Raw genomic sequence first — 24716 nt, 5'->3', positions numbered from 1 at the left:
TACAGTTTGTTACCCCTTTATTCCCCAAACAGGCTATAATTCCTTTAAACCTAAACAGAGGTACTGAATAGGTACACTACAATTTCAAAAAAGTTACTTTGTAAATTCTGTTTAATTACACTATACTATAAATTGCGGGCTGTACTCTAAAACATTAATTATAAAAGGCTTATGTAACCTATATATAAGCTACACCAAACATATGATTTATCCTTGGCATAGTAATAGAATAGGTACCGGTTAAGTTTTAATGGAAATAATTCCATTATAAATAATTTGGTAGCACTTTATTTTACAGTCCTGTTCCCAATGTACATACTATGTACTTATTATAGTAATTACAATAGCTTTGTAATAACTAGGTACTAACTCTGAACCTACCCCTAAACCTAACCCCATGTAGTTACCTTGTGTTACCAGAACTTTCTTAGATAAATACACTGTAAGTACACTATAAGTATAAGGACACCCACTGTAAAATAAAGTGCAACCAATAATTTGTAAATCTGTTTGCTACCCCCTTAACACATTGTTCTCTTAAACCCATGGGAACACTATAATTACTGAAACACAGACTTACACAGTAACTTCAGGTTACTTACGCAGTTCTTTGCATGTTGCATATCCGGTTGTTACCTCCTTATTACCCAAACAAAACACATTGTTCCCTTACCTACACGTACATACTTTATAGGTACAAAATAATTATAGAAACATGCACTGTAAAAATCAAATCATACTTACGTTGTTCTTTGAGGGTTGTAATCTAATAGAGCATGGAGTGTAATATCAAAGACCCCCAGACCGCAGGGAACAAATGGAGTGCGTTTGTATTTGATGTGATTACACTCAAGACTCCCCGTCACACACTGCTGGAAGTCAAGCACATGTGGTCAGAACGGGCTTTTGGCAAAATACAGTCGGGTTTTCAGCAGATGTGGCTCACTATAAATAAAACGGTATTTGATGTATGCTCGAGGCATGTTGTCATTCGAATGTTTTCTGGTTGAGTATGATAGAGCTAGACAAACTTTGATGTTGGTGTGATAAAGTTTGCCTTAAAGATGCTTTCAAGGCATGAAAAAGTAAAGCATACAGTAGATGAAGATTTTCTTTGAATTAAAAAAGAAATGATAAAAAGAATTTTGCTAAATCCTTTGTAACATGTATTTCATATATGTGTGTGTGTGTGTGTGTGCGTGCGTGCGTGCGTGTGTGTGTGTGTGTGTGTGCGTGTGTGTGATATACTGTATGGTGTAGAAACAATTCATAAATAAAATAAAAAAATTAATTATGCATTTAGCAGATGCTTTTATCAAAAGCGACTTACGGTGCATTCAGGCTATCAATTATTACATATCATGTGTTCCCGGGGAAATCGAACCCCCAACTTTGATAACGCTTGATAACGCAGTGCTCTACCAATTGAGCTACAGGAATATATCTTTATTATTTATAGTTTTTAAATAATTATTTCATTTATTAATTGAAAAAAAGCTGTAAATACCTGCCTGGCACTACGTGGAAAGTCACTCTTGGAGTAATTTTGTTAGTCCGGACACTGCTGGGAAGATTCAGTCTTATAAGTCTTATAAATGGCTTTATTACCCTTTCCAGACTGACACATGTCAACTATTTTGTTTCTCAGCTCTGCACGACAAAGGCCAAAGACCTTAACTCGCTAGACTGTGAAACTGAGAAAAATTAGTTTAAAGTTTTTTTACTTGTCCAGTCAAATTAATTATAGATAGGACACTGTAAATTTAACAATTAGATGTTTTATTAATGAAAATGATCTACATTCAAACACTGTAAGCTCAAACTTGATTTTTACCCCTATTTTGAAGTTAATCTAAGTACTCTGCCTTTGCATTGTCTGCAAAACGTGAGAAGTCATACCAAGGCAAAGGGCAGTAACTTCCACATTATCAATATTTGGTTGCTGATCACCATTTACAAAATCGTTATAGTAACTCCCGTATAAAATCTAGTGATCGTGGGCTGTCTAATATAAGCTATTGCACATAGTAATGTGACTGTATTGATTTATTATTATTATTATTATCATTATTATTATTTATTTTTTGACTGTAACAAGCAGACTAAAAGCTAAACATGTGAGTTGATACCAATTTACATGCTATGCTCAGTAATGTAAAAGAATGCTAGACAAAGCATATTACTTTTGTATGAAATAGCTTAACCTAAAAAACTACTTGTGGATTGACATGAACGCCAGCAAACAGGAATAATCCTCAGAAATCTTGTGGATTAAACATCTCCGGTGATGCTCATCGCCATGGATTGATTTTATCGGGTTACAAGAAAAGGAAGGATATGGATTTTATTGTGAACTGTTAGGCTACTGATTTTATGAATGATCATGCTAGCTACGGCATTCGAGTCCACACGCGTCCAACTAGAAGTGACAGCCTGTTTAATAATTTGCATTACTTATTAAAGCAAAAAATATAATCTTTAAAAGTTATTCAATATTGCTGACAAGGTATCTAGTCTTTACAGTGCTTCTGTATGTGGAGCGGTTTGGTAGATCACAATCTATCGAATTCATTTGTCTACACCGTAATTAAAATGTGGCAGACTTTAATGGACGGTAAAACAAAGGCAGATTTAAGGGATTTATTGATTCAGCAGATGTGGTAGTAATCAGACCTGTGGCTATAAATTAAGATAAAAGCTCACACATTTATGTATCTAGGACTGATGGTCTATTTGGGGCTCACTTGACAATAGTAATGTAAGAAGATATTCTCAAAACTCACAATTTTTAATTCATGTAAACAATACACAGAATAAGCAAACATGCAAATGTTGTTCCTTGTTTGGGTGAGTAGATAAAACAAAAGCATAGTCCAAACAGCCTGAAGGACTGTGCCAAGTTTGGTGGATTGAAAGACCCAGGAGGAATAAAACACTAGATGCATGTACAAATATATATAATAAAGACATAAATGTATGTTTTTTTTTTTTCAATGTCTTATTTGTTTGTTTTTGGAAGTCAAGTATGACCAGGACCAGGACATCTGTATGAGATACTGTAGATGCACCTTCTCTGTAGTCTGTAGTGAATGCTGATGGAGGGAGGCTGACGACCTACTAACAGTTCATTGCTATTGATTGGATCTCTGCTGTGAAATCCAGAATGTCTGAATCTACATCCCAGCATCACAACGACCTCCTGTGATCACATGACCACATGTCGCTAACATTTTATCACTGCCACTGAATAATGACTCGCGCACATACACTCCATGAATCAAAAGATAATGCACACTGCATAGAATTAGCATTTATGCCTTTCTAGTTCTTGTTCCCTGTACTTAGCTACACCTGTCAGTTCATATCAGGTCTGTAAAACTGTAATACACTAAAATGCCCTGTGATTCACACATATACAGATAAACATTCATAGATGCTCTTTGGCTGTGAATTTACATTCTTTGACTGGCACTTCTAGTCCTCAAAGTCTTACTCTTTCACGCACAGACAAATGAATGCCAGAAAAATACTACGTCAACAAGCAAACGCAGACAAAAAATGCTTGGCCAAAGCATCACGAGTGCAGCCTCAAAGTACATAGCTAAAAATGTAAAATCTCCACAACCAATTCACTTACTCTGAGTGAAACAATAAAAAATAATTTTTTGTTAAAAGTAACATTCAAAGTGAGGTATATTATTAGGATATTTTTGATTCCATATTGATTTTAACACGTTACTCAGTGATACTAACAAACCTCAAAATTCAAGCAAGCAATAGAGATTCCTTCATTCATATTGTATATTTGAATATGCATGTTTTTTTGTTTGTTTGTTTTTTGTTTTTTACATTTAGATTAGCTTTGCCATCATCTACCACACACTTAAAGTTAATCTTTACAAACACTGATAATTTGATAACAATGTTAAATGAAATCTTAAATGAATAGTTCACCCCAAAATGAACATTTGCTCACCCTAACACCATCCAATATGTAAACTTTTTTTTTTTTTTTTTTTTTTCATGGGAACAGACTTGGAGAAGTTTAGCAATACATCATTTGCTTACTGAATGGGTGCCATCAGAAAGAGAGTCCATCAGCTGATAAAACATCACAATAATCCACAAGTAATCCATACAATTCTAGACCATCAATTTAAATCTTGCAATGTAATTTTTATTTATTTATTATTATTATTATTAATATTATCAGCTGTTTGGATTCTCATTCTCATGACGGCACCCATTCACTGCAGAGGAACCATTGATGTCATGTGATGTAATGCTACATTTTGCCAAATATGTTCTGAAAAGAAAGATGTCACATCTTGGAGTAAATGTTCAACAGATTTTTATTTTGGGGTGAACTTTTCCTTTAAGGATTCTCAAAATGTATGTTAATTTTCAATACTGTACATAATAATTCAAAATTAAATTCATAACAAAACTGGCAGCATTTAACATTATTTAATTTAGCATGCTCTAATCTTAAATGACAAACATAATTGTATTGAATTTTACCATCTGACATTTTTTGGTCATAGGTCATAATACCAAAGTAATTATCTGCCAAAATGCTTATATAATAAGCAAAATGCTTATACAGTACTACTGCATAAGTTAAATATAAAGTAAAATTCAAATACTTGCATTAAGTTTGTTTTGGAGCGAAGACGTTTGTATATCACATGAATAAAACCACTTGTATAAAAGCTGGAATTATGGTATTGGTTGGCCGATACAAAAAAAAAAAAAACAGGAGACACATTTCACCCTAAACGCCTCACATCGTACATGTACACGCACAAGCAAATTCATGTAGCAATCAGAGAAAAGAACAGGCTGAAGCTGTACTAGCAAGACATCATTCCCTAAGGCAATTCTCTCTCGCTGGCTTTCTCTCTCTCTCTCTCTCTCTCTCTCTCTCTCTCTCACTCTCTCTCTCTCTCTCTCTCTCTCTCTCTCTCTCTTTCTCTCAACAGTCTGCCGTCAGATTAATGCAGATTAATGAAGTCTAAAGGCAACTCAAGACGTATTGGCACCCTTCATGAAACTGAGCAAATGGGGTGGTTTAAATTAAACAAATACACCATGAGACATGTTTTGGATTCAGTCATATGAGTCATGTGCTTTTAACACACACAGGTTTCCTGATTATTGCCATCCTTACGAATAATATTTGCTAAAGCCTCTCCTGAGCAATGTAAGGGCTGAGTCTACTTAAAGGTGACTGAGTTTCTTTTAAAGAACAAAGAGTGCGTTCACACTGTCCTTGGCCTTGAAAGTGGGGACAGTCATGTATTCTTGCTCCCTTTTACAGTAAATGAGATAGGGTCTCAGTAAAGAGTATTTTATCCACACTGTTGTTGTTTGGAACTGGAATATCAAATGTTAATAATAAAAAATAATAATATCAAATGTATTAGTATATAACTTATTATAACAAACACTTTTATTCCAAAAAAAAATTATATTTATATATATATATATATATATATATATATATATATAAATGTGTGTGTGTGTGTGTGTGTGTGTGTGTGTGTGTGTGTGTGTGTGTGTGCGTGTGCGTGTGTGTGTGTGCGTGTGCGTGTGTGTGTGTGCGCGTGTGTGCGTGTGTGTGCGCGTGTGTGTGTGTGTGTGTGTGTGTGCGTGTGTGTGTGTGTGTGTGTAATTATATGTAAAGAAACCAAAATGTTACATGAGATGTCAATTTTAAATAAAAGCTGTTATTTTGAAATCTGCAAAATGGCAAAAATGGTTTGAACACAAACAATCAAACAACATTATACAACAACTGTAAGTAAAAACATTATCAATTATTGTGTCATCTGCATAAAACTTGAATAAGTGTCTCACTGTCATGAAAATGTGAACTTTTCTCCTTTTGCATTCATTATACACAGTATAATTATATGTAATGTATGTAATTCTTGAAATACCGTAAATATGGACTACATTTATGATACTTTTATGGTGCCTTTTCTCATTTTGAAGCTTTAAAGCTGTCCTCATTTATTGTAATAGAATGGAAAAGTGCAAGTAGCAGGACTTTGCAAAAAGAAACTCAAACAGGTATGGAAAGATAAGAAGAACGTTCATTTTTTGGATGAGCTATGGTGGAGAGATGCAAAACCCTCCACATTAAAGAGCTTCATTTCTCCTTCTCATCTCCGTCTCTCTCCGTGCTTTGCTGAGGTTGTGTTCTGATCTTTCTCATATAGACGTCCTGTGATCTTGTCCCCTGTGGAACTCCATCAAAGAACTCATTTTCTCTCCTCCAGACCAACTTGTTTTGTTTTATAACGGCACGTTTCATTATGGTGGAGAGGAGAGACAGATCCACACACTCAGAGGGCGAAATGCTGGGTCATACCTCCTCGCTTTCGTCTGAACAGGTCAGTTTTCATTGATTGCCTGTTTTTAAACTGGACCAGCGGGAATATTGGGTTTATATACTGCACTTCACTCAAGGGCACATGCTTTTTATGAATGTGTGTGGCTCTGTGTCCTTCTATGGTTGCGTCACGGTGATCCTGGAGGCTGCATTGCAATAACTCTGTAAATTGTGTTAATAACTATAGAGCTGACTGGGCTAAACCGAGAACTGCATTACAGCACACACACACACACACACTCTCCTAACGGATATCAGAGAGAGGTGAGAAATAAAATGTTGGATTCAGATAAAATCCGTGAGCGATTTGAGAGTATTTACTGAGGGCAGACAGAGCTTTCAGTCTGAACGCTCAAGAGCTTTGAGAATGTGTGTGCGTGTGATGAAATAAAGGGTTCGGTAAAGGGGTAGAGAGGGAATTCTGGGATATTTTTAAAAGAGTGAGACAGAAGAGGCATACATTTTTAAATAAAGTGAGAATCGATAGGCTGTAAGCAGATTCAGGAACGACTTCAATTCAGTTTAGCGCTGTGAAAGTCAGAAAAGGTTTGTCCTTTTTCAACATGTGGTCTCATTGATACTGGAACTTAGTGTGGACTGTATTTGTGGGTGAAGGTTATATTATTCATCCAAAAACAATACATTTTAAATAGTTTGGGAATGACTTTAAATCTCTTTCCAAACTCATAAGTCTCAACAAGCACCCTGTTAAGTGATCTTTTGAAGCATTTTAAAGCTGGCGACCAAACCAGACTAGTTTATTCAGGTTTATATAATATGTGACCTTTCTTCTAATTTGCACTTGATTTTAATTTTAGCCACCTGATGTAGTGATAAATGTTAATGTGGATCCCAAACAACAAATTAGCATTTCTATTTAACCTGTATAAATCATTACAAAAACTACATTCCAGTTGTCGTTTGATAAACTACATTGGCCAGTATCTGTATGTTTTCAAGCATTAATCCAGCCCAAAATTAAAATTGTGTCTTCATTTACTCACCCTAAAGTTGTTCCAATGAGTTCATGAGTTTCTTTCTTCTGTTGAACACAAAAGAAGATATTTTGAAGAATGTTGGTAAATAAACAGTTGACCAATATCGGATAAAACTCTATGGAATTCAATGGCTTCAGTCAACTCTTTGTTAACTTGAGGGTGAGTAAATGATGACGGAATTGTAATTTCCAGAATCACTTCAGAAATCATTCTGTCTGATGAGTTTATTACTGCTTTTTATTAATATCAGTGTTGACCTTGAACCTCAGAAAACACAGTGGACCAACACCAGCAGATGACATGGCACCCCAAACCATCACTGACTGTGGAAACTTTACACTGGACCTCAAGCAACGTGGATTGTGTGCCTCTCTTCTCTTCCTCCAGACTCTGGGACCCTGATTTCCAAAGGAAATGCAAAATTTACTTTCATCAGAGTACATAACTTTGGACCACTCAGCAGCAGTCCAGTTGTTCAAGAGTGGTTTGACACAAGGAGTGTGACAGCTGAAACCCATGACTTGAATACGTCTGTGTGTAGTGGTTCTTGAAGCACTGACTCCAGCTGCAGTCCACTCTTTGTGAATCTCCACCACATTTTTGAATGGGTTTTGTTTCACAATCCTCTCCAGGGTGCGGTTATCTCTATTGTTTGAACACTTTTTTCTACCACATCTTTTCCTTCCCTTCGCCTCTCTATTAATGTGCTTGGACACAGAGCTCGTGAACAGCCAGCCTCTTTTGCAATGACCTTTTGTGTCTTGCCCTCCTTGTGCAAGGTGTCAATGGTCATCTTTCGGACAACTGTCAAGTCAGCAGTCTTCCCCATGACTGTGTAGCCTACAGAACTAGACTGAGAGACCATTTAAAGGCTTTGCAGGTGTTTTGAGTTAATTAGCTGATTACAGTGTGGCACCAGGTGTCTTCAATATTGAACCTTTTCACAATTTTCTGAGATACTGAATTTGTGATTTTCTTTAGATGTCAGTTATAATCATCAAAATTAAAGGAAATAAACATTTAAAATATATATATCTGTGTGTAATGAATGAATATAATATACAAGTTTCACTTTTTGAATGGAATTAGTGAAATAAATAAACTTTTTGATGATATTATAAGTATATATAATATTATTGCTGTCGCAATTTATCGCCTCAAAAATTTAGTTTTTGTTTACATAATATCTGTGTGTGTGCTGTGTATATTTATTATGCATATAAAAATATATATTGAAGAAAAAAATATCGGTTATACTTTATATATAGAGATATATTATAAAATATAAGAATATAAATATATAAATGTATATGCATGTAAATATTTCCAAAATATATGCTGTACATGAGAGTTTATATACATTATAAATATACACAATACACACATATATTATGTAAAAAAAACTTTTATTTTGGATGTGATTAATCATGATTAATAGTTTGACAGCACTATATATATATCTATATATATATATCTATATATGGAAAGACACTGCACATTAAGCAGAACATTGTTTCTGTATGCATCTTTGCTTGTGATGTGAGCAGTAAATGAAATTTTGTGCAAGCAATTTAATCCTAAATTAAGTTAATCTGCTCTACTGTCTGAAAACCAACAGCCATTTGTGGCGCGGCCGCGCAGAGAATTCCAAACATATCCACAATGGACATGTGGTTTGAGCCGAGCACTTCAATTTGGGTCAGCTTTACTTGAGCTAATGTGCTCGTGGAAGAAACACAGAAGGGTTTTTGCTCTGGGTACTGGAAGACCAGAATGTTGTTAGAACAGCTTCAGTGGACTGAATGGCTGAATGTGATGTGGGGTTAAAGAGAGAAAATAAATCCAGCGTACGCACACATTTATCACTCCCTTATGAGGATGAATGCATCACGTAGGTATTTAATCCACTTGGAAAAAAACACTCTCTCACACATGCCGGCTGACTTAACTGGTGCACACACCGCAGTCCAAGACGGTGCAATTAGGGGGAAATGATGAACCACTGGCGCCTTTGCTGAGTGAAGGTTTATAAAAACATCAGTCCTGCACCACTGCACCAACTGGCACAGCAACCGTACTCCACCTCCGAGATGAATGACCTGAACGTCCAGGTGGACCTGCACCTCTTCCTGAAAAGGTCAGACTGCGTTATAGAGGAGATATGAAGAATTCTGCAGGGGCTAATGTGGTTGTTCAAAACAAAACAAAAAATCTTGCAATTAATATTTTTTAATACACTTTCATTTTCAGTTTTCATTCCGCAGCTTTATTTTATTTTAATATACATTGCATTATTGTGTTAATTCATTTTTAAAATATCCTTATTTAGCTTTTATTTTTTTAACTTCAGTTCTATTTGTAGCATTTTCTAAGCAAACTTCCAGTCATTTTAATAGTTTCAGTTCAGATTTCAATTAAATTTTTTGTTTAAATTACATTTTTTTACATATTATTCATATTTTAATTTATTTCAGCTACAAGAAAGTGAAGTTTCGTAAACTAATTTAGGGAGGAGTATGCACGGATAATTAACACAGCCAGTCCATCATTAGTGATTACACCGTTTACCAATCAGCTCAAGAGAAAAACACCTATAAACAATCACTACGTCCTACCTTCATTATCTCTCAACTTTCAGAATCCCTCCGCCACCCCAATCACGCACCTTAAGACAAGTTTCTACCCTAGCTTGGGGAGAAGAACTTGGGGGAGCACTTTGGGCTGGGCCGGACACCGAGCTCAGACCTCTCTCCCCGGCCAGGGGGGGTGCCCCGGGCTCGGGAGTCTTGTCGGGCTCGGAGCTCTCTCCCCAGACACCACGCCAAACATGCATAACTTTATTTAATTCTAAGTAAATGTGAACTCGTGAAGCTACAGATAACTCAGCCAAGTAGTCAGAGTTGAAAACCACAGGCATTTTTTGTGGTTGTTGATATTTTTTTAAATGACTGCGATAACTGTATATGCATCAGATGGATGTTTCTTTTCAGCATCTCACGCCATGAGCATTATTTCTGAGGCAGTGTATCAAGTTAAAATAGAATGAATTTCAATACCCCATTTTGTATGAAAGTATGATCCTTCATTCCTTAATTCTACTAGATTCATCAGTTAAATAAACAATATACATTTCCCCCTCTCTGGCACTTCTCACGCCGAGTCCTTCCTCCACTCTCTCGTCCATCTCCCTCATCTTCCCATCGACTGTAGATGTCTCCAGCGTGTGCAGCTTGATTGACAGGACAGAGATCAAGATAAATATCTGTCCAATCCCTACCCCACACACCCCCTGGTCTCAATCAGGTCCTCTCTTGTGCTCGGCCCTGACAATCCCCCACACCCAATCCCACCATCCCCCCTGGAACAAGTCCGTTCAGGATGACTGAGCAGCGCTGAGCCTTTGAAATGAGGGATGAGACATGGAAAAGAAAATAAGCGTTCCTCCTGCAGGGCTTCAGCTCTGAGCAGCTCATCGGTGATACTTATCACTGCACTGTTTTGTGTTTTCGCTGTCTCTTTTTTTATGTGGGATTAACAGGAAATGTGCAGCAGTGATTCAGGATCAAGGTGAGAGAGAGAGAGGGAGAGAGAGCGAGAAGGTAAAGTACTCAATTGCTGGAACAAATTGCAAATTAGCCATCGACTTTCCATCAATGTGATTAAGACACAAAGCACATTCACAAACACACAACTCACTGTGAAGGCCAAAACACACTTGTGCCATTTTACATTCGAAATACGACCTCTGTTTAGATTATATTCGACAGCAAATTCAGAATTTCTTGTGAGAGGAGCAAATGGGGTAATTTTGCTGCAACAAGTTGTTTTACGTCACATTGGAAGAATAATTACTGCACAACACCAGATAAGGATTTCATACAGTTATACAAAAATACAATTATGTTGAGCAGAAATCCAATGAGATTTCACTGGAAGCGGGACCAATGCTTGAAAAAGTGACGACATGCATTTCTTATCCTAATTAACCATTTTTACTGGATCTGACCATATTTTTGTGCAAATCTAGACAGGTTGATTCAGGCATTTCAAATATTTTTGACATAAAACAAGTTTGCATGCTAAGCCGATATTGCAGTTGAGGAAAATGGTTTCATAGTTCGAGAAATAAATTAGAGCTAAGCCAAATAAGATGAAGGCAGTCTCAGAATGCTCCATTGGTTGTCTGTGTTTTTTTTTTTTTTTTTTTTTTTTTTTTGAGTATAGCAGCGTTAACTAAGCAACGTTAATATCAAACTCCATTGGATTTAAGTGTATGTTGGGACTTCCAGCACTCTGATTTGTGTTTTGTGTATGCTAGCACCATTGTGAGCTTCAATTTCAGTCAAAATGCTCACTATGTAGACAGCGAGGCAGTTCATTAGACTTTAGAACAGAGTTTGTATGATTACTGTGTGTGTGTGTGTGTGTGTGTGTGTGTGTGGTAAGTTTGCTGTTCATTAGCTATATTACAATGGTGGGAAATGAGATGCGTTTAAGTGATGTCACAAACTGTGCCCGGGGTGTATTCAATATCACCCCACGTTATGCAATGCTGTAAAATGACTGTATGTGTTGTGTGTGTGTTACCATTAAACAGTTGGGGACCACAAATACGCTCTGTGTGTGGTGGAAGCCAAAAACAAAACGCACACGCACACACACCACAGGCGTCTACAGCTTTTTAAACTGAAGTCAGCATGGTTCAGTGTGTCCATTTCACGTGTACTGTATGCATGAAAAGGAGATTTACAGTTTGAGGCTAAATTATTTTACAATGTGCAGGTGCAAAAAGCCTCCTGAATCAGAATACTTTTGTTTGTTTTTGTCCAGATATATATATATATATATTTTTTTTTGCTGAATAGAAATGCCGAAAACATGCAAAAACAACACAGTTATTATGTTATCATCTGGCATGTTTTTCCAAATGAGCCTGGATTGCATTTACATTCATTATATAGAAAAGAGTAGCAGGATGTTCTTTTTCTCTATAGAAAAACTCTCTATAGAATAACAAAATAAATTCTCTATAGAAAAACAACATGAGGGTAAGTACACAATGACACCATTTTTATTTTTGGCTGAACTGTCCCTTTAAGTAATGTCTTTCTGCCGTTAGACTAGTTTGTCTCCTGACATCATTTTTTTGATGTTGCCCCTGCAAAACACATCATTTTTTGCTTTTAGCCTTTTACTCCTCGTGGTATTTAAGTCAAAATGAAATCTCGGGCAGAGCAGTATCCTGCGGTGAGGTTCTGTAATCGGTGTCTAATCCATCCGTAGTGGCAGCATCCATCACTGACATCTTTGCTCCTGAGCTATGGGAGGCAGTTTCCTCGAGGAATTGCAACAATCATGGGTGCAATGGTCCATTTAGTAGCTTTACAAGACGGTCACCTTTATAGCCGAAGTGATGTCCGTCCGTGTGTAACGTGCTGTTCAGCTTCTTCACCGAGGCATTGATAGACAGGTACATGCAGTCAAACTGCTAATCTCAAAAGGCTCTGATAGCTGAGCCTCGAGCTGCCAAAAGCCCTCTGAGCCCACTCAATCTTCAATGAAGCAGAACAGGACGGCCGTGGGATGGGCGATTGGTTTGTCAAAGGGGCTAAAGTGAGGTTAGGGTGCAGTTTTTAATGATAGATACACTCAATAAAACTGACAGGAAATTATGAGTAGATGAGACTTTCCCATTTTCTGTCACCCGCATGAGCACCGCGACTCAATGTGTCCATGCATGCAGAGAAACTGACAGGTCACGTCTTCAACAAGGAGACTGGGGCTAGTTGCCCCACTTTCTGCTGTACTGAACGTTTCTTAGTATAGGTTTATATTTCACAGTCAATTTCTCTATAAACAAAAGTTTTGTCTCCAAATAAAGAAAAATTAATAATCATTATAATAATAAAGGAATATCTCCACCATAATTGACCAGGAAAAAAAGTAAAAAAGACATATAGATCATACCAACCTATAGTGGGGGAAAATATCACAAAGGGAAGATTTTTAAAGAGGCAATGCTAATAGGCTATATAATATGTTCTAAGCTAAATTATTAAGCACAAAAATAGCAATGTTTTAGCAAGCAGATATTGTGAAATTACAACAATAAAAAAAAACTGCCATACCTGACATAGTACAGAATATGAAAAATAACCTTTAGAGTTATTTATTAAGGTAAACTCTGCATAATATTATTTATTGTATAGTTTCTAGTGTTATCTGTATGCTTCCAGGGTCTGAGAGTAACACAATTTCAGTCCTCTGTATGTATGTGCTCTACAAGCGGAAGAATTGACACTTTGACTTTGATTTACTATTATCATTTTTAATAATATTTTGAATTAGCTTTCAATTTTATATTTTCATTTAAAGTTTTAATTTTAAGTTGAATTAATTATTTATTGTTTATTTGTAATTTTGTGGGCTTGTTGTCTTTTTTAAAATATTACTATTAATGTTTAATCTATTTGTATTTCAGTTTTAGTAATTATTTATTCATTAACTTATTTCAGTTAGTTTCCAGGGCAAGAAATCTTTGCTATTTTTATTTTATTTATTCATGAAATTTTTAAGTTCAAGGTTTTCATCTAATATTATATGTGATTATAATAGAATTATTGGTAGCACTTTATTTTACAGTCCTGTTCCCAATATACATACTATGTACTTATTATAGTAATTACAATAACTATGTAATAACTAGGTACTAACCCTGAACCTACCCCTAAACCTAACCCTACCCCATGTAGTTACCTTGTAGTACCAGAACTTTCTTAGATAAATACACTGTAAGTACATGTGCGTACACGTACTGTAATAGAATTATTAAAAAAAAAAATCTTATGATAATGGAATAGATTTTAAGATGACTTTACAACAGATATTTCAAACCAACACACAAAGTCACTGGTTAAATAGAAAACATAACTGGACCTGTGTAATTGGTCCTTTGACTCAAAATCTTGAGATATAGTGCTTCTGACAACTTCCTTGCGTCACAACAAGCCCCCCGGTCACCTCCATATATAGACCTAAATATATATATATATATATATATATATATATATATATATATATATATATATAACATTCTATTTTATTTTTTTCTTTAGAAATGCTTTCCAAGACAGACAATGACTAATCAACCTATGTTCTCACGCAGGAAACAATATCACAATGACACTGATGAGGCTGTGCTACAGTTAAATGGGAAGCTAATTACTGGTAAAGACAACTTTGTTCACCATTAAATGTATGCAGTGAGTGGGATTTCAAAACCAAACATGTCATTGCAATAACCCACTTGTTAGTGTTAACATGCTAACAATAAGTGTAACTAGGGGGAAAACTACAAAACATAGCATTTTATGCTAACAATTAGCCTGCCCCGAGGAGATACTAAGTTTTACACCAACAATTAATGTAAGCTAATGGGATACTAGTTAGCAACATAAATTAGCACGTTATGGAGGACAAGAAGGTTTAGGCCTATTAGGAATAAAACAACACAAATGTGTTTACTAGAAAGTTTCTAAAAAAGGTAAACAGATGTATTAGCATATGCATGATTTGTTGATGATGGAAATTTATGAATGGGCAGAGTAATTAGCAAAATCCTCAGGAGGTGGAAATATGTTGAGCATTACAAATAATAGAGGAATCAAGGCTTCAGAATTGTTTTTATTTACAAATTCCATACATTTTACCATTATTGACAGCTTTTGTGAGGACGCAAATACGTAATAATTTTTTTTTGCACTTAAAGATTTTTTTTTTATTCTCATTAAACTGCCGAATGTGTCAAGAGTCATTCTGCATCAGTTCTCATAATTTCTGCATTTTCTTTCCTTTTGAGAAGCTGTGAAAAACACCCGGGAGTCTTTGACCTGTGGCTAAGTGAAGTGCAGCAGGTTTCAGTGTAGGCTATTCATGAGGTTTGTACAGTAGGACCTGTGAGACGTCTCCCGCTGGTTTCTGCTCGCCTTGGTGGACTCACTGTTGGGCTCAGTTTGTTTGTCTGGCACATTAATAGTTCCAGGGCCAGCTTTGGGAATCAGCTCTATCAGAAGTCGTAATGCATTTTTAATGGGGCACCACTGTATTCTGTGGGCCCTGTCTGCTGGCTAGTAAAGCTGAATATAGACTAGCAAACAAACTCTATGAAATCAGAGATAGAGGAATCTGTGGTGAGGTTTATCCGTAAGATGAACCACAAGCTCCTCAAATGTACATATACTGTACATGAGAGATCCATATGTTAATTTTGGAGGACTATTAACCCTATAAACCCTATACATAATTTTGAGATGGAACAGTTTATTTGGCATGTGTGTTTTTTGTATCAAAGATCAGACTTTTATGGCTCATATGGGAAAATAAGAAGGTCAAGCTCAAGAATGAAAAAGCTTGGAGGCCTGAACTAGGCAAAAATATGCAATTTGGTGCAGCTGATCATATTAATATGGCCAAAAAATAAGATTAAATTCTTTAAAGCTTGTAATCAGTGAGATTCAAAGAAGACTACTTACACATAAAATGCATTTTAACAAGTTGTTGCTCAATATCTCCCAACAATATGTCTTACCAAGATGACATTTAAAGGGACTTTAGTTCATAGTTCGCGCAAAAATTAAAAATTTGTCATTAATTACTCACCCTCATGTCGTTCCAAACCTGTATGAGTTTCTTTTGTATACTGAACATAAAAGAAGATATTTTGAAGAATGCTGCTAATCAATCCCCATTGACTTCCAATGTATTTTTGGATTTTATTTTGGATTTCAGTGGGGACCAACAAATGTTTGGCTCTTCAAAATTCTTCAAAAATAATTTATTTTGTGTTCGGCATTCCTCAAAGGTCTAATGTATCAAATTTGAAATTCATAGTTTAATCATTTGATTAAAAATTTAAATTTGATGTATGGATAGTCATGTAAGCCTAAGTTGCTTCAGTCCAGTAAATGTTTTTATTTTTCTGTTTACTTTACATTATTAAAAAAGGTTTTTCAGCATTTTTATAACATAGCCTTGGACATTTTTGTATCAAATGATACAGTAGGCTTTATGAGTCCTCCAAAAATTGGCCAATGTAAAAACATATAATTATGATAATATAATGAATTATCTGTGATTTATATGGCACTCACAATTTTTTTTTTTTTTTTTTTTTTTTTTTTGAATGCACAGTTACTTTGGAATTGAAGAAGACGCACTTCAGAACCAGATGGTGTAATTATGAGATCAACCACCAGGGGTTAACTGGACCATGCTAACCATGCAGACAAACCTTCAACCCTTTTCTTTGACCTGGCTGAAATAGAGATTTTGACCAGGACGTGGAGGCTGAAAGGGAAGTTCATCTTCAAAAGAAAGCAGTGCAACATAGCCCACTGGTAGCAAAAATTTTCTATTAAATATTTGCTACCTCCTGGCAACATGGTGCATGTATTAGAAAGCAGGCATCTTGGTGTTTACTGAGGACACACTCATTAAAAACTTTACAAGTTACTGCCCTTACTTGTGTCCTTGTTGTTCTTTTTCTTTTCTCCCAGCCTCTCGATGTGAAGCTTTATTTGCATGTTCACATATTTTAGACATTAAAAAAACATTAGAGAGCCACTTCCATTATTGCCTGGATGATCATGTAATAGAGGCACTCAGCACAGATGTACGATGTTTACTTCGTAAGCACACAAATGCTCTCCAAAAGACTCTCTGGCTCTCCGTTTACTAACTTTGTCTTAGTAAAACTTGGTATGTCTGACCAAGAGACGTGTCAAGCATGCACATAAAAATAATGTAAGTAGAAAGCAGAGCACTCGCACAGTCCAGCCATCACTCGAGTAGTGGCAAAAAAGCATTTCATTTTATGCTGAACTGAATTGATTTTACACATGAAAAACAAACCCACACCAGCGAACACAGTTTGCAAGCGCACTCAAACGCAATACACCCTTCAAATACACCAAAGGTAATTATGAAAGGTCAGATTATGCATAAAAACATAAAACCTGAATGTCTCAAGCCGGCACGGTCAGTTTGCTCAGTGCGCACAACATGCATCCGCACACTCAAATGAAGCATGCCATTTCGGTTTCTAGACATTTCACCAGTCATTAGTCACTGTTCTGACCCTGTGATTTTATAAGGTCACTGGCATAGGATGGGTTTTGTGTATGTGTGTGAGAGCACGTTGGTCTCTATACTGGCCCATGTTTGTGTTGGATGAATCCAGTCATGTTGGCCTCATTGGATTTCTCAGAGCTGGTCAATACAATCACTCTCTTTCTCTCCTCAGTGTGCCTCTGTGTTTCATCCCAACAGACACTGGATATGTTTAGTTGCGCCATTATAACACAAACTATTCACTGCTTTTGGCACCCATTTATCGAGCCTCATTAAGCTTCCCTATGATAAATCGGGTTAAATTAAAAAGCTGGCTATACACTTCACTAGCTTGCCCTTCTAACACTGCCTTTGTCATTGTGTGCATCTCAAACCTATTTTTATCAACAGAAACTCTTATCAATTTGAATACATTTAGAAATGCATCTCTGCCATGTGATTTTTATTATTATTGCTTCACAAAGCATAAAAGATTTGTTTTTATCCACCCGCTAAAATCAGCATCAGACGGATAATCTATCATTCGTTCTCTCTCGCGCGCGCTTTCTATCTCGGGCATGGCATGCTTCCAGCTCTTATCAATAGCCCTCATTAAATCATGGTGGTGTCTGTCTGCCACGCCACATTACGGATGAGAGACAGATAGCTGGACTGACGTCCCACTCTTCCCGCCGCGGAGGACAGCGCTACGCTTCCCCGTGCTGAAGAGAGACCAAAGTGTCAACTTTATTTACATTATGATGGTGTTGAGTGCATTAAAATAGTTTCCTTTTCTTTCTTTTTTTCCACAAACGTCATATAGTCAGAACACATGGTAGAGGAGTACCAAAAATATAAATGTTTCATTGTGCTTCTTCTTTTAAACTGATAGCAGCTCGTACTGTACAGTTCCACTCAAACAAAAGCCAAGCTTTGCGAAATCAACATGAATGTATGATCTTAGAAATACAGTAGGAAGCAGAAGCCTGAACCCGCACAGAAAACTTTTGGATTTTGAAATGTGTGATACAATTAAAGTTTCTATTTTAAAAAATCTGAATTATATCAGATTTAGCACTATTTCTAGGTTACTAATCAAATAAGCAAATTTGTGACACTTATGTGGCTCTTTGTACAGATGGTCAGATGCTCTTTCTTCCACTGGAGCACAAATATACTCTTAGGGTTGTCTTGAATGATGCTGGGGAACATATGAGCTCGAGAACGCCTATCAATAAAGAATATACAAAGTACTAAGATATTGTTTCTACTTGTTATTCTAACAATGTAATCTGTAATCATATAGTAGCTTTTACACTAGTGGTCTCAGTTGTTTGGTCCCCACTTTAAGTCTTCGTTGGTTCTTTGCAACACCTTAATATTCATCTTTTGTCTCATCAGTAATAATATAATGTTCTATATAAGTTCTTAAAAAACAAGCTGGAGCTTGAGCAAGATTTAGCCTATGATTTTTTTTAGGTAAAAATTAAATTATGTTACATTATAAATTCTTTAGATTGGATTCTGAGTTCTTCAAAACATATAGTTTTCTAAAGAATAAACGTTCCACATTGGGGTTTCACAGCAATGCCATAGAAGAACCGTTCCCCAAAGAACATTTCAGCAAATATTTCCTAAAAGAACCATTTCTTACTGTCAAGAACTGTTCAGTAATCTGCAGAACCTCCTACAAGCCAACAAGAAACAGCTCTTATGGTTCTTCATGGAACCAAATGAATGTAAAAAATAAAATAAAAAACGTAACTTAAAAAAAATCTTTGTGGAACTCAAAATGTTTCTCCTATGGTTGTACAGAGCTAGTCTGCAAATACAGACAAACAAATAGAGACTTTGGTCTAACTCTAAGTCTCCTACTTGGCAGATTTTTCTGCTGAGAAAAAGCCTCTCACATGTGTTTCTTCTACAATTTCTGAAGAAAACTCAAACATTGCTCAGATCTGCCAAGATGCAAAAGACTACTATAAAAACTCAGACCAAAAGGCTTTATCTTAACAGTTCCATACATTTACTGAATGTCAAATGTCTCTTCAGGAATTATGAGAAGCAAAATCTAATGCAAAGTTGATACTTAAATGAGACGTCTCTGAGAATCGAATGAACTCCCACTCACCTGGAGTTTGTCATGTCCGTCTGTCCTCCTTGACTTTTTTCCAGGCCCAGTTTGGTGAAGATCCCAACCAGCACCATGATGGCCACCACTCCGCATATTATGTAGACGATCATGTGAGTGCGGTCTCGATCCGGTTCCTCCTGGACATCGGTCACTGGAGCCGCCGGCTTGCCTGTGTTGGCCCACACCGGCGTGTCGTAATTGGAACAAGACGTCTGGTCCAGACTGTGAACCTTGAACTGGCAGCAAAATCGGTAGTAGCAGGAGCCACAGCAGAACAGGTAGATTCCTGCATTACAATTAAACGGAGGATCCCACTGGCCCATTACATCATAGTAACCCCAACAGCGGCTGCCAGCCAACGGGGTTTCCTCTGCGTCTGACCCGGGGGTCGCGAGTGTGACCTCCGGCGCACCAGACGGAGCAGCCGTCCGATTTGTGGCTTGTTCACCTGTGCTGGCGGTGTTGGATTTTTGACTGTAAGAAATGTAGCTCAACATTAAAACGGCAGTCAACACATTCAGAAACAGGTGTGAGGCAGCCATGATCCTGTTTGAGTAATCCCACAATGCGTATCCAAGAGTGCAACAGCGTCACTGGGTACAATTAAACCAACAGAGTTTAGTTAATGAGAACCAAGAGCAAAGAGTTCAAGTTTAGAGCAGGTTTGATGCTGACTTGGCGTCCGGCTCCTAAACGACAAGCTGATACAGGGAATGCAGCCCTCATCAGGGAATGAGACGGAGAGCTTTCCACGCCACTTCAGCACACAACGTGCTCTTCTTTGTCATCACTACAGGGAAAGAGAGAGCGAGAGCGAGCGAGATTCCTCCCCTTTGGAGAGACTCCAGTTTCAAAGATCTAACCTTGAGACAAACTGTTTCGAGGCCCGAGAAAAAAAACATAAAAAAACAGCACTTAGTAGAATTCCGGTTCAGAAGCCTGAAGAGATGACACTGTTGGAATCAAGCCATATACGTGATCTTTGTCCAACTGAACACTGCGTGATGCCAGAGAGGAAGAGATGCCTCACGCTACAGTTCGGAGGTATTCCACAAGTCATTCTCAGTGTTTTACACTGTACTGTTCTCTCAAATGAATATCTGTTGTTCTTTAGTCCTCCTGACGCTTTTGTTTTCACAGTCAACGTGTCTTCCTTCAGCTCCGTTCTGTCCCCTGTGACAAAACACCAAACATACTGTCATAAACTCCCCTTTTCAGTCCAAAAAAGATTATGCTATCTGAATATATAAATGTAAACTATAACTATATGCTTTTGGGTCAAAATATATTCCATGCATTGCCACCCAAATATTTTTGCTGACAGTTCTGAATAAATAAATGTTAATTGCAATATATACTGTCGATAGATAGATAGATAGATAGATAGATAGATAGATAGATAGATAGATAGATAGATAGATAGATAGATAGATAGATAGATAGATAGATAGATAGATAGATAGATAGATAGGTAAAATATTAATTATATATAATGATTAATGATTGTAATCATAGCACAGTAAAATAATATATGCTTATGAAATATATTGATAATTTCATTATTTTGACATAATTCGAATATACGTAACATGGACACTTTAAAGATCAAATATTTTGGTATAAATGCAACGTGTTGGACCTTTTAAAGATGCGTGTGTTAATCTTAGATCAGAATGAGCAACATTGCAGATTGTATTTTTCCACTCGATTGCTCTTTATCGGAAGCCAAAACATAACCAGAACACAACTCTTCTTAGCCCACTTCTTTTCGAACTAACAGGTCTGATCTGATCTGATCTGCTGAACTCTGTTCTGTGTGTAATCATGCAGCTGTTTTGATCAGATATTCTCTCTCGTTCACACACGCTCTCTGCTTCTCTCTCGCTGACAAGCCTACTCGCAGACCCCACAGGAAAGAGAAATCACAAACAAGATCTCTCTAACATCTCCATTCTTTCTTCTAGACCACAGTCTCCAGTTAAAATGGGTGCTTCTCTTGAGGAGAGGTTCAACACAGATCTAAACGTTGCCTCAAACTATCCTCTGTTTTGACCAAGACACCAAAGTCTGCTATTTTAGTATGAACTCAAACTCAATTTGATCGAAATCTAAATGAGCTGCGCTATGCACAGTATTAGTTTAGCTTCTGTTCCTTTCTCCAAAGAAATTTCAGGAGAAACATCTGACACAAAGTTGCTACTCCAAGAAACCAACGTGAGATGTCTCCTGAGCAATAAAAGAGCAACCTCTGAACAACATCAACACATTTGTCTCTGGTTCTGGCTTCTTTGGGGCCTCTTCTTCTCAGTTCGGCTATCTGTCATCTACCACACACTCTCTCTCACACACACACAGAAAGAAAGAAAGAGGTCTCATCATTACAGCCCCTTTGGTTTTTCACATACAGAAAACACAAAACGAACATGCACACATACGCACATTCATGAAAAGACAGAACAGCACATCTAATCCAGCTCCCAAAGCACCTATCTAAGCTCCCTCTCTGTGTCTGTCTCTCTCCATGTGGACGCGTGGTGCAGATGCACACGTCTCAGAATGCAACAGATCAGCTTCCTACAGTGGAGGAAATGCTTCTGAAGCGTAGAATCTGAATCCGTCTGCTTACCCATACGCTGTTTATGAAAACAGGCATACTGTATATTGATATATGTATAGGATTGTTATAGATATATCTCTATATGTATGTGTTTTCACTGGAGGCTCTGAAGAAGTTCTCCTCAGAAAAAGACAAAAAGAAAGTGACAGTGGATGACAGATGAGTGAGGAAGACCAACAGATGGCAGGTAATATTTATTCTCCTCAGTTTTTTTCGTCCCAGTGCATTCCCGTTTCTCCGCTCCCAGCCAGATTCCGTGTTCCAGGGATGGTGTGTTCCCGTGTGGAGTCAGGAACGAATGATAGTGGCTCACGCTCCCTCTCTTTCTCTCTCTCTCCCTCTCTCTCTCTCTCACTCAGTTTGTCTCGTGAGCGAATGAGCGCATTTCGTTTGCTGACTCGCCCCCCTCTCCCTTTCTCTCTCTGTCACTGACACCTTCTCCCTCCTTTGTTTTGTCCCATGTTTTGTTCTCACTGTTCAAAAATAGTCCTGTCGTTTCCCTCTGTTTCTGCCTCCACTTTGCCTTATGTTTACCTGCTGTCTCCACAACCTGCTATCATTTTTTGTGTGTCAATTATCTATTGCGTTTTTCTCTTTCTATCTGCGAAAACCAAATCCTGTGGTTCAACAGATGACTGCAGCAGTGTTTACTGAGACAGCAGGTCGCAAATCTGTGTGTGTGAGTGTGTGTGGCACATGTACAGCGCTCTTTTGGGGTTTGGCTGAGATGATGGGCAGGAAGCAGCAGGGGATTAACAGAACGGAGGGATCATGGAGAGGAAGGAACGACTGAAGAGTGAATCCAGAAATATGGACTGAGGAGAGAGTGAATTCTAGGGTTTAGGGAAATGATAGATCTTATCTTGGAAAAGCGAAAATATTTGGATAAATCTCAGGAAAAATATAGAATATTTGATGAATGTAGAATATTGTTGAAAAATTCATACCACAAAAGAAAAAAAAATCAAATTGCATATGTTTTTAATTAGCCATTTAGAATATATATGTATTGCATGTTTGAACTCGAACTTACTCGAGTTGCTGTAGTTTGTGAAAAAATGCCAGAATGTATTAGCTTTTTTATTTATATAAGATATATAAGTTTTAAGTACCGTAGATATATCAATATATTTTTGCATTGTGACAGTTTTCATGATAACTAAATGCATTCCTCCCAATATTCATTATAATGTAAAATAAAATACTTACTATTAGTACTATTTGTATAAGTACATCCATACTAATACAAAATGCAATACATAATTGTTTTTAAATGTCTTTACCTGTTTTCTACACAGAATAAAGCACAGATAACAGATCCATTTGCCACAAATTCAGCAATTAAAATTCTGCAATATTATCACTGGAATTTCCATAAAATAAAATACCAAGCAGAATAATACATAAATTACAACTACAATTTTTGTTTATAAATGAATAATAAAATACATTAAAAAGGAGGAGTGTCTATAAAGTCAGCCTACACAATTTCATATTGTGATTACAGGGGCAAAGTATTGATAAAGACTTATTTTTGCCAGATTCTTTGCGCAATGAATATTTGTAATACATTTTGACATTTGCATCACTTTACCAGCTCTAAATGTATGGCTTTTCTGATGAAGTAAACTTGCTCGGTACCTCATCTGGTACGACGTTGCACTTGTGTGAAAAACATGCTACAATCACAACATTGTTTTGCAGAATGCAAATTTTTTCATTACCATAGGCTATTTAAAAAGCCCAGAAAATTGCAATATAGAAAACAAAGATATTGCTTATAGCACCTCTTGTGGATGTGTCACCTGAAAAGTGCCGTGAAATGTACCGAGAGCAACATATTTCCGGTTTCGCAAAAATAAGTCTGAGCTGCTGCTGACAGCTGGGGAGGCGGGGTTTAAATGTGCTTAACTGTCATGAAAATATTGTCACAATGCAACAAACTGTTGCACGCTTTCCCAACAGCTTTCGTAAGATTCACCCACTGAGAGTCGGATAAAAAGCAGCAGAGAAAGAAAATAAACGAGGTCAAGTAAAGAACAACAAGAACAGAGCAAGAAAGAAAGAATCATTTGCATATATGATAATGTTTTCACTGAGTGTTTTGGTTGCCGGTGGCTCTGTGAGCTCTGATTGCTTTTAAATATTTCTGACTCATTTAAACGGGCTGCTCTACAGCACTGATGTTTCAGAAAACAGGCCGCAGCCAACGGCAGAAAGGGATTTTGAAGCTGGGGCAATCCTCTCAGAATCATCTCACGCAATCCAGTGTTTACTGGTTTTGATCACTTATTTTTCCATATTTACGTTGTCATTTTTACAGTGTTTTCAAGGTGTTCTATCTGAACTGAACCCATGGCCTTCAATTCACCATAGGTCATTTCACCATTGATTCTCATGCATTTTTCTATTTCCTTCTCTTCCCATAGCATCTTTGTGCTCAAAATCAATCTCCTTTCTGGT

General features: G+C 36.9%; 1 protein-coding gene across 1 annotated transcript in view; it reads right to left on the bottom strand.

Annotated features, from left to right (window-relative positions):
• Positions 1-22535, bottom strand: part of LOC127953954 (protein shisa-9-like) — a 68493-nt gene extending 45958 nt beyond the window's left edge. Inside the window, exons 1-2 of the mRNA XM_052553344.1 lie at positions 22263-22535; positions 19634-20809 (exon numbers count right to left, since the gene is read on the bottom strand). Of these exons, the coding sequence (XP_052409304.1) occupies positions 19634-20178 (545 nt within the window). The 5' untranslated portion in view covers positions 20179-20809; positions 22263-22535. The remainder of the gene's footprint in view (positions 1-19633; positions 20810-22262) is intronic.
• Between the last annotated feature and the right edge of the window lie 2181 nt (positions 22536-24716).

The sequence above is a fragment of the Carassius gibelio genome, chromosome B3, assembly GCF_023724105.1.
Source record: "Carassius gibelio isolate Cgi1373 ecotype wild population from Czech Republic chromosome B3, carGib1.2-hapl.c, whole genome shotgun sequence".
NCBI classification, from domain to species: domain Eukaryota; kingdom Metazoa; phylum Chordata; class Actinopteri; order Cypriniformes; family Cyprinidae; genus Carassius; species Carassius gibelio.
Note: the sequence above shows the minus strand (reverse complement) of the source record. Positions and strands in the feature narration are given on the sequence as shown.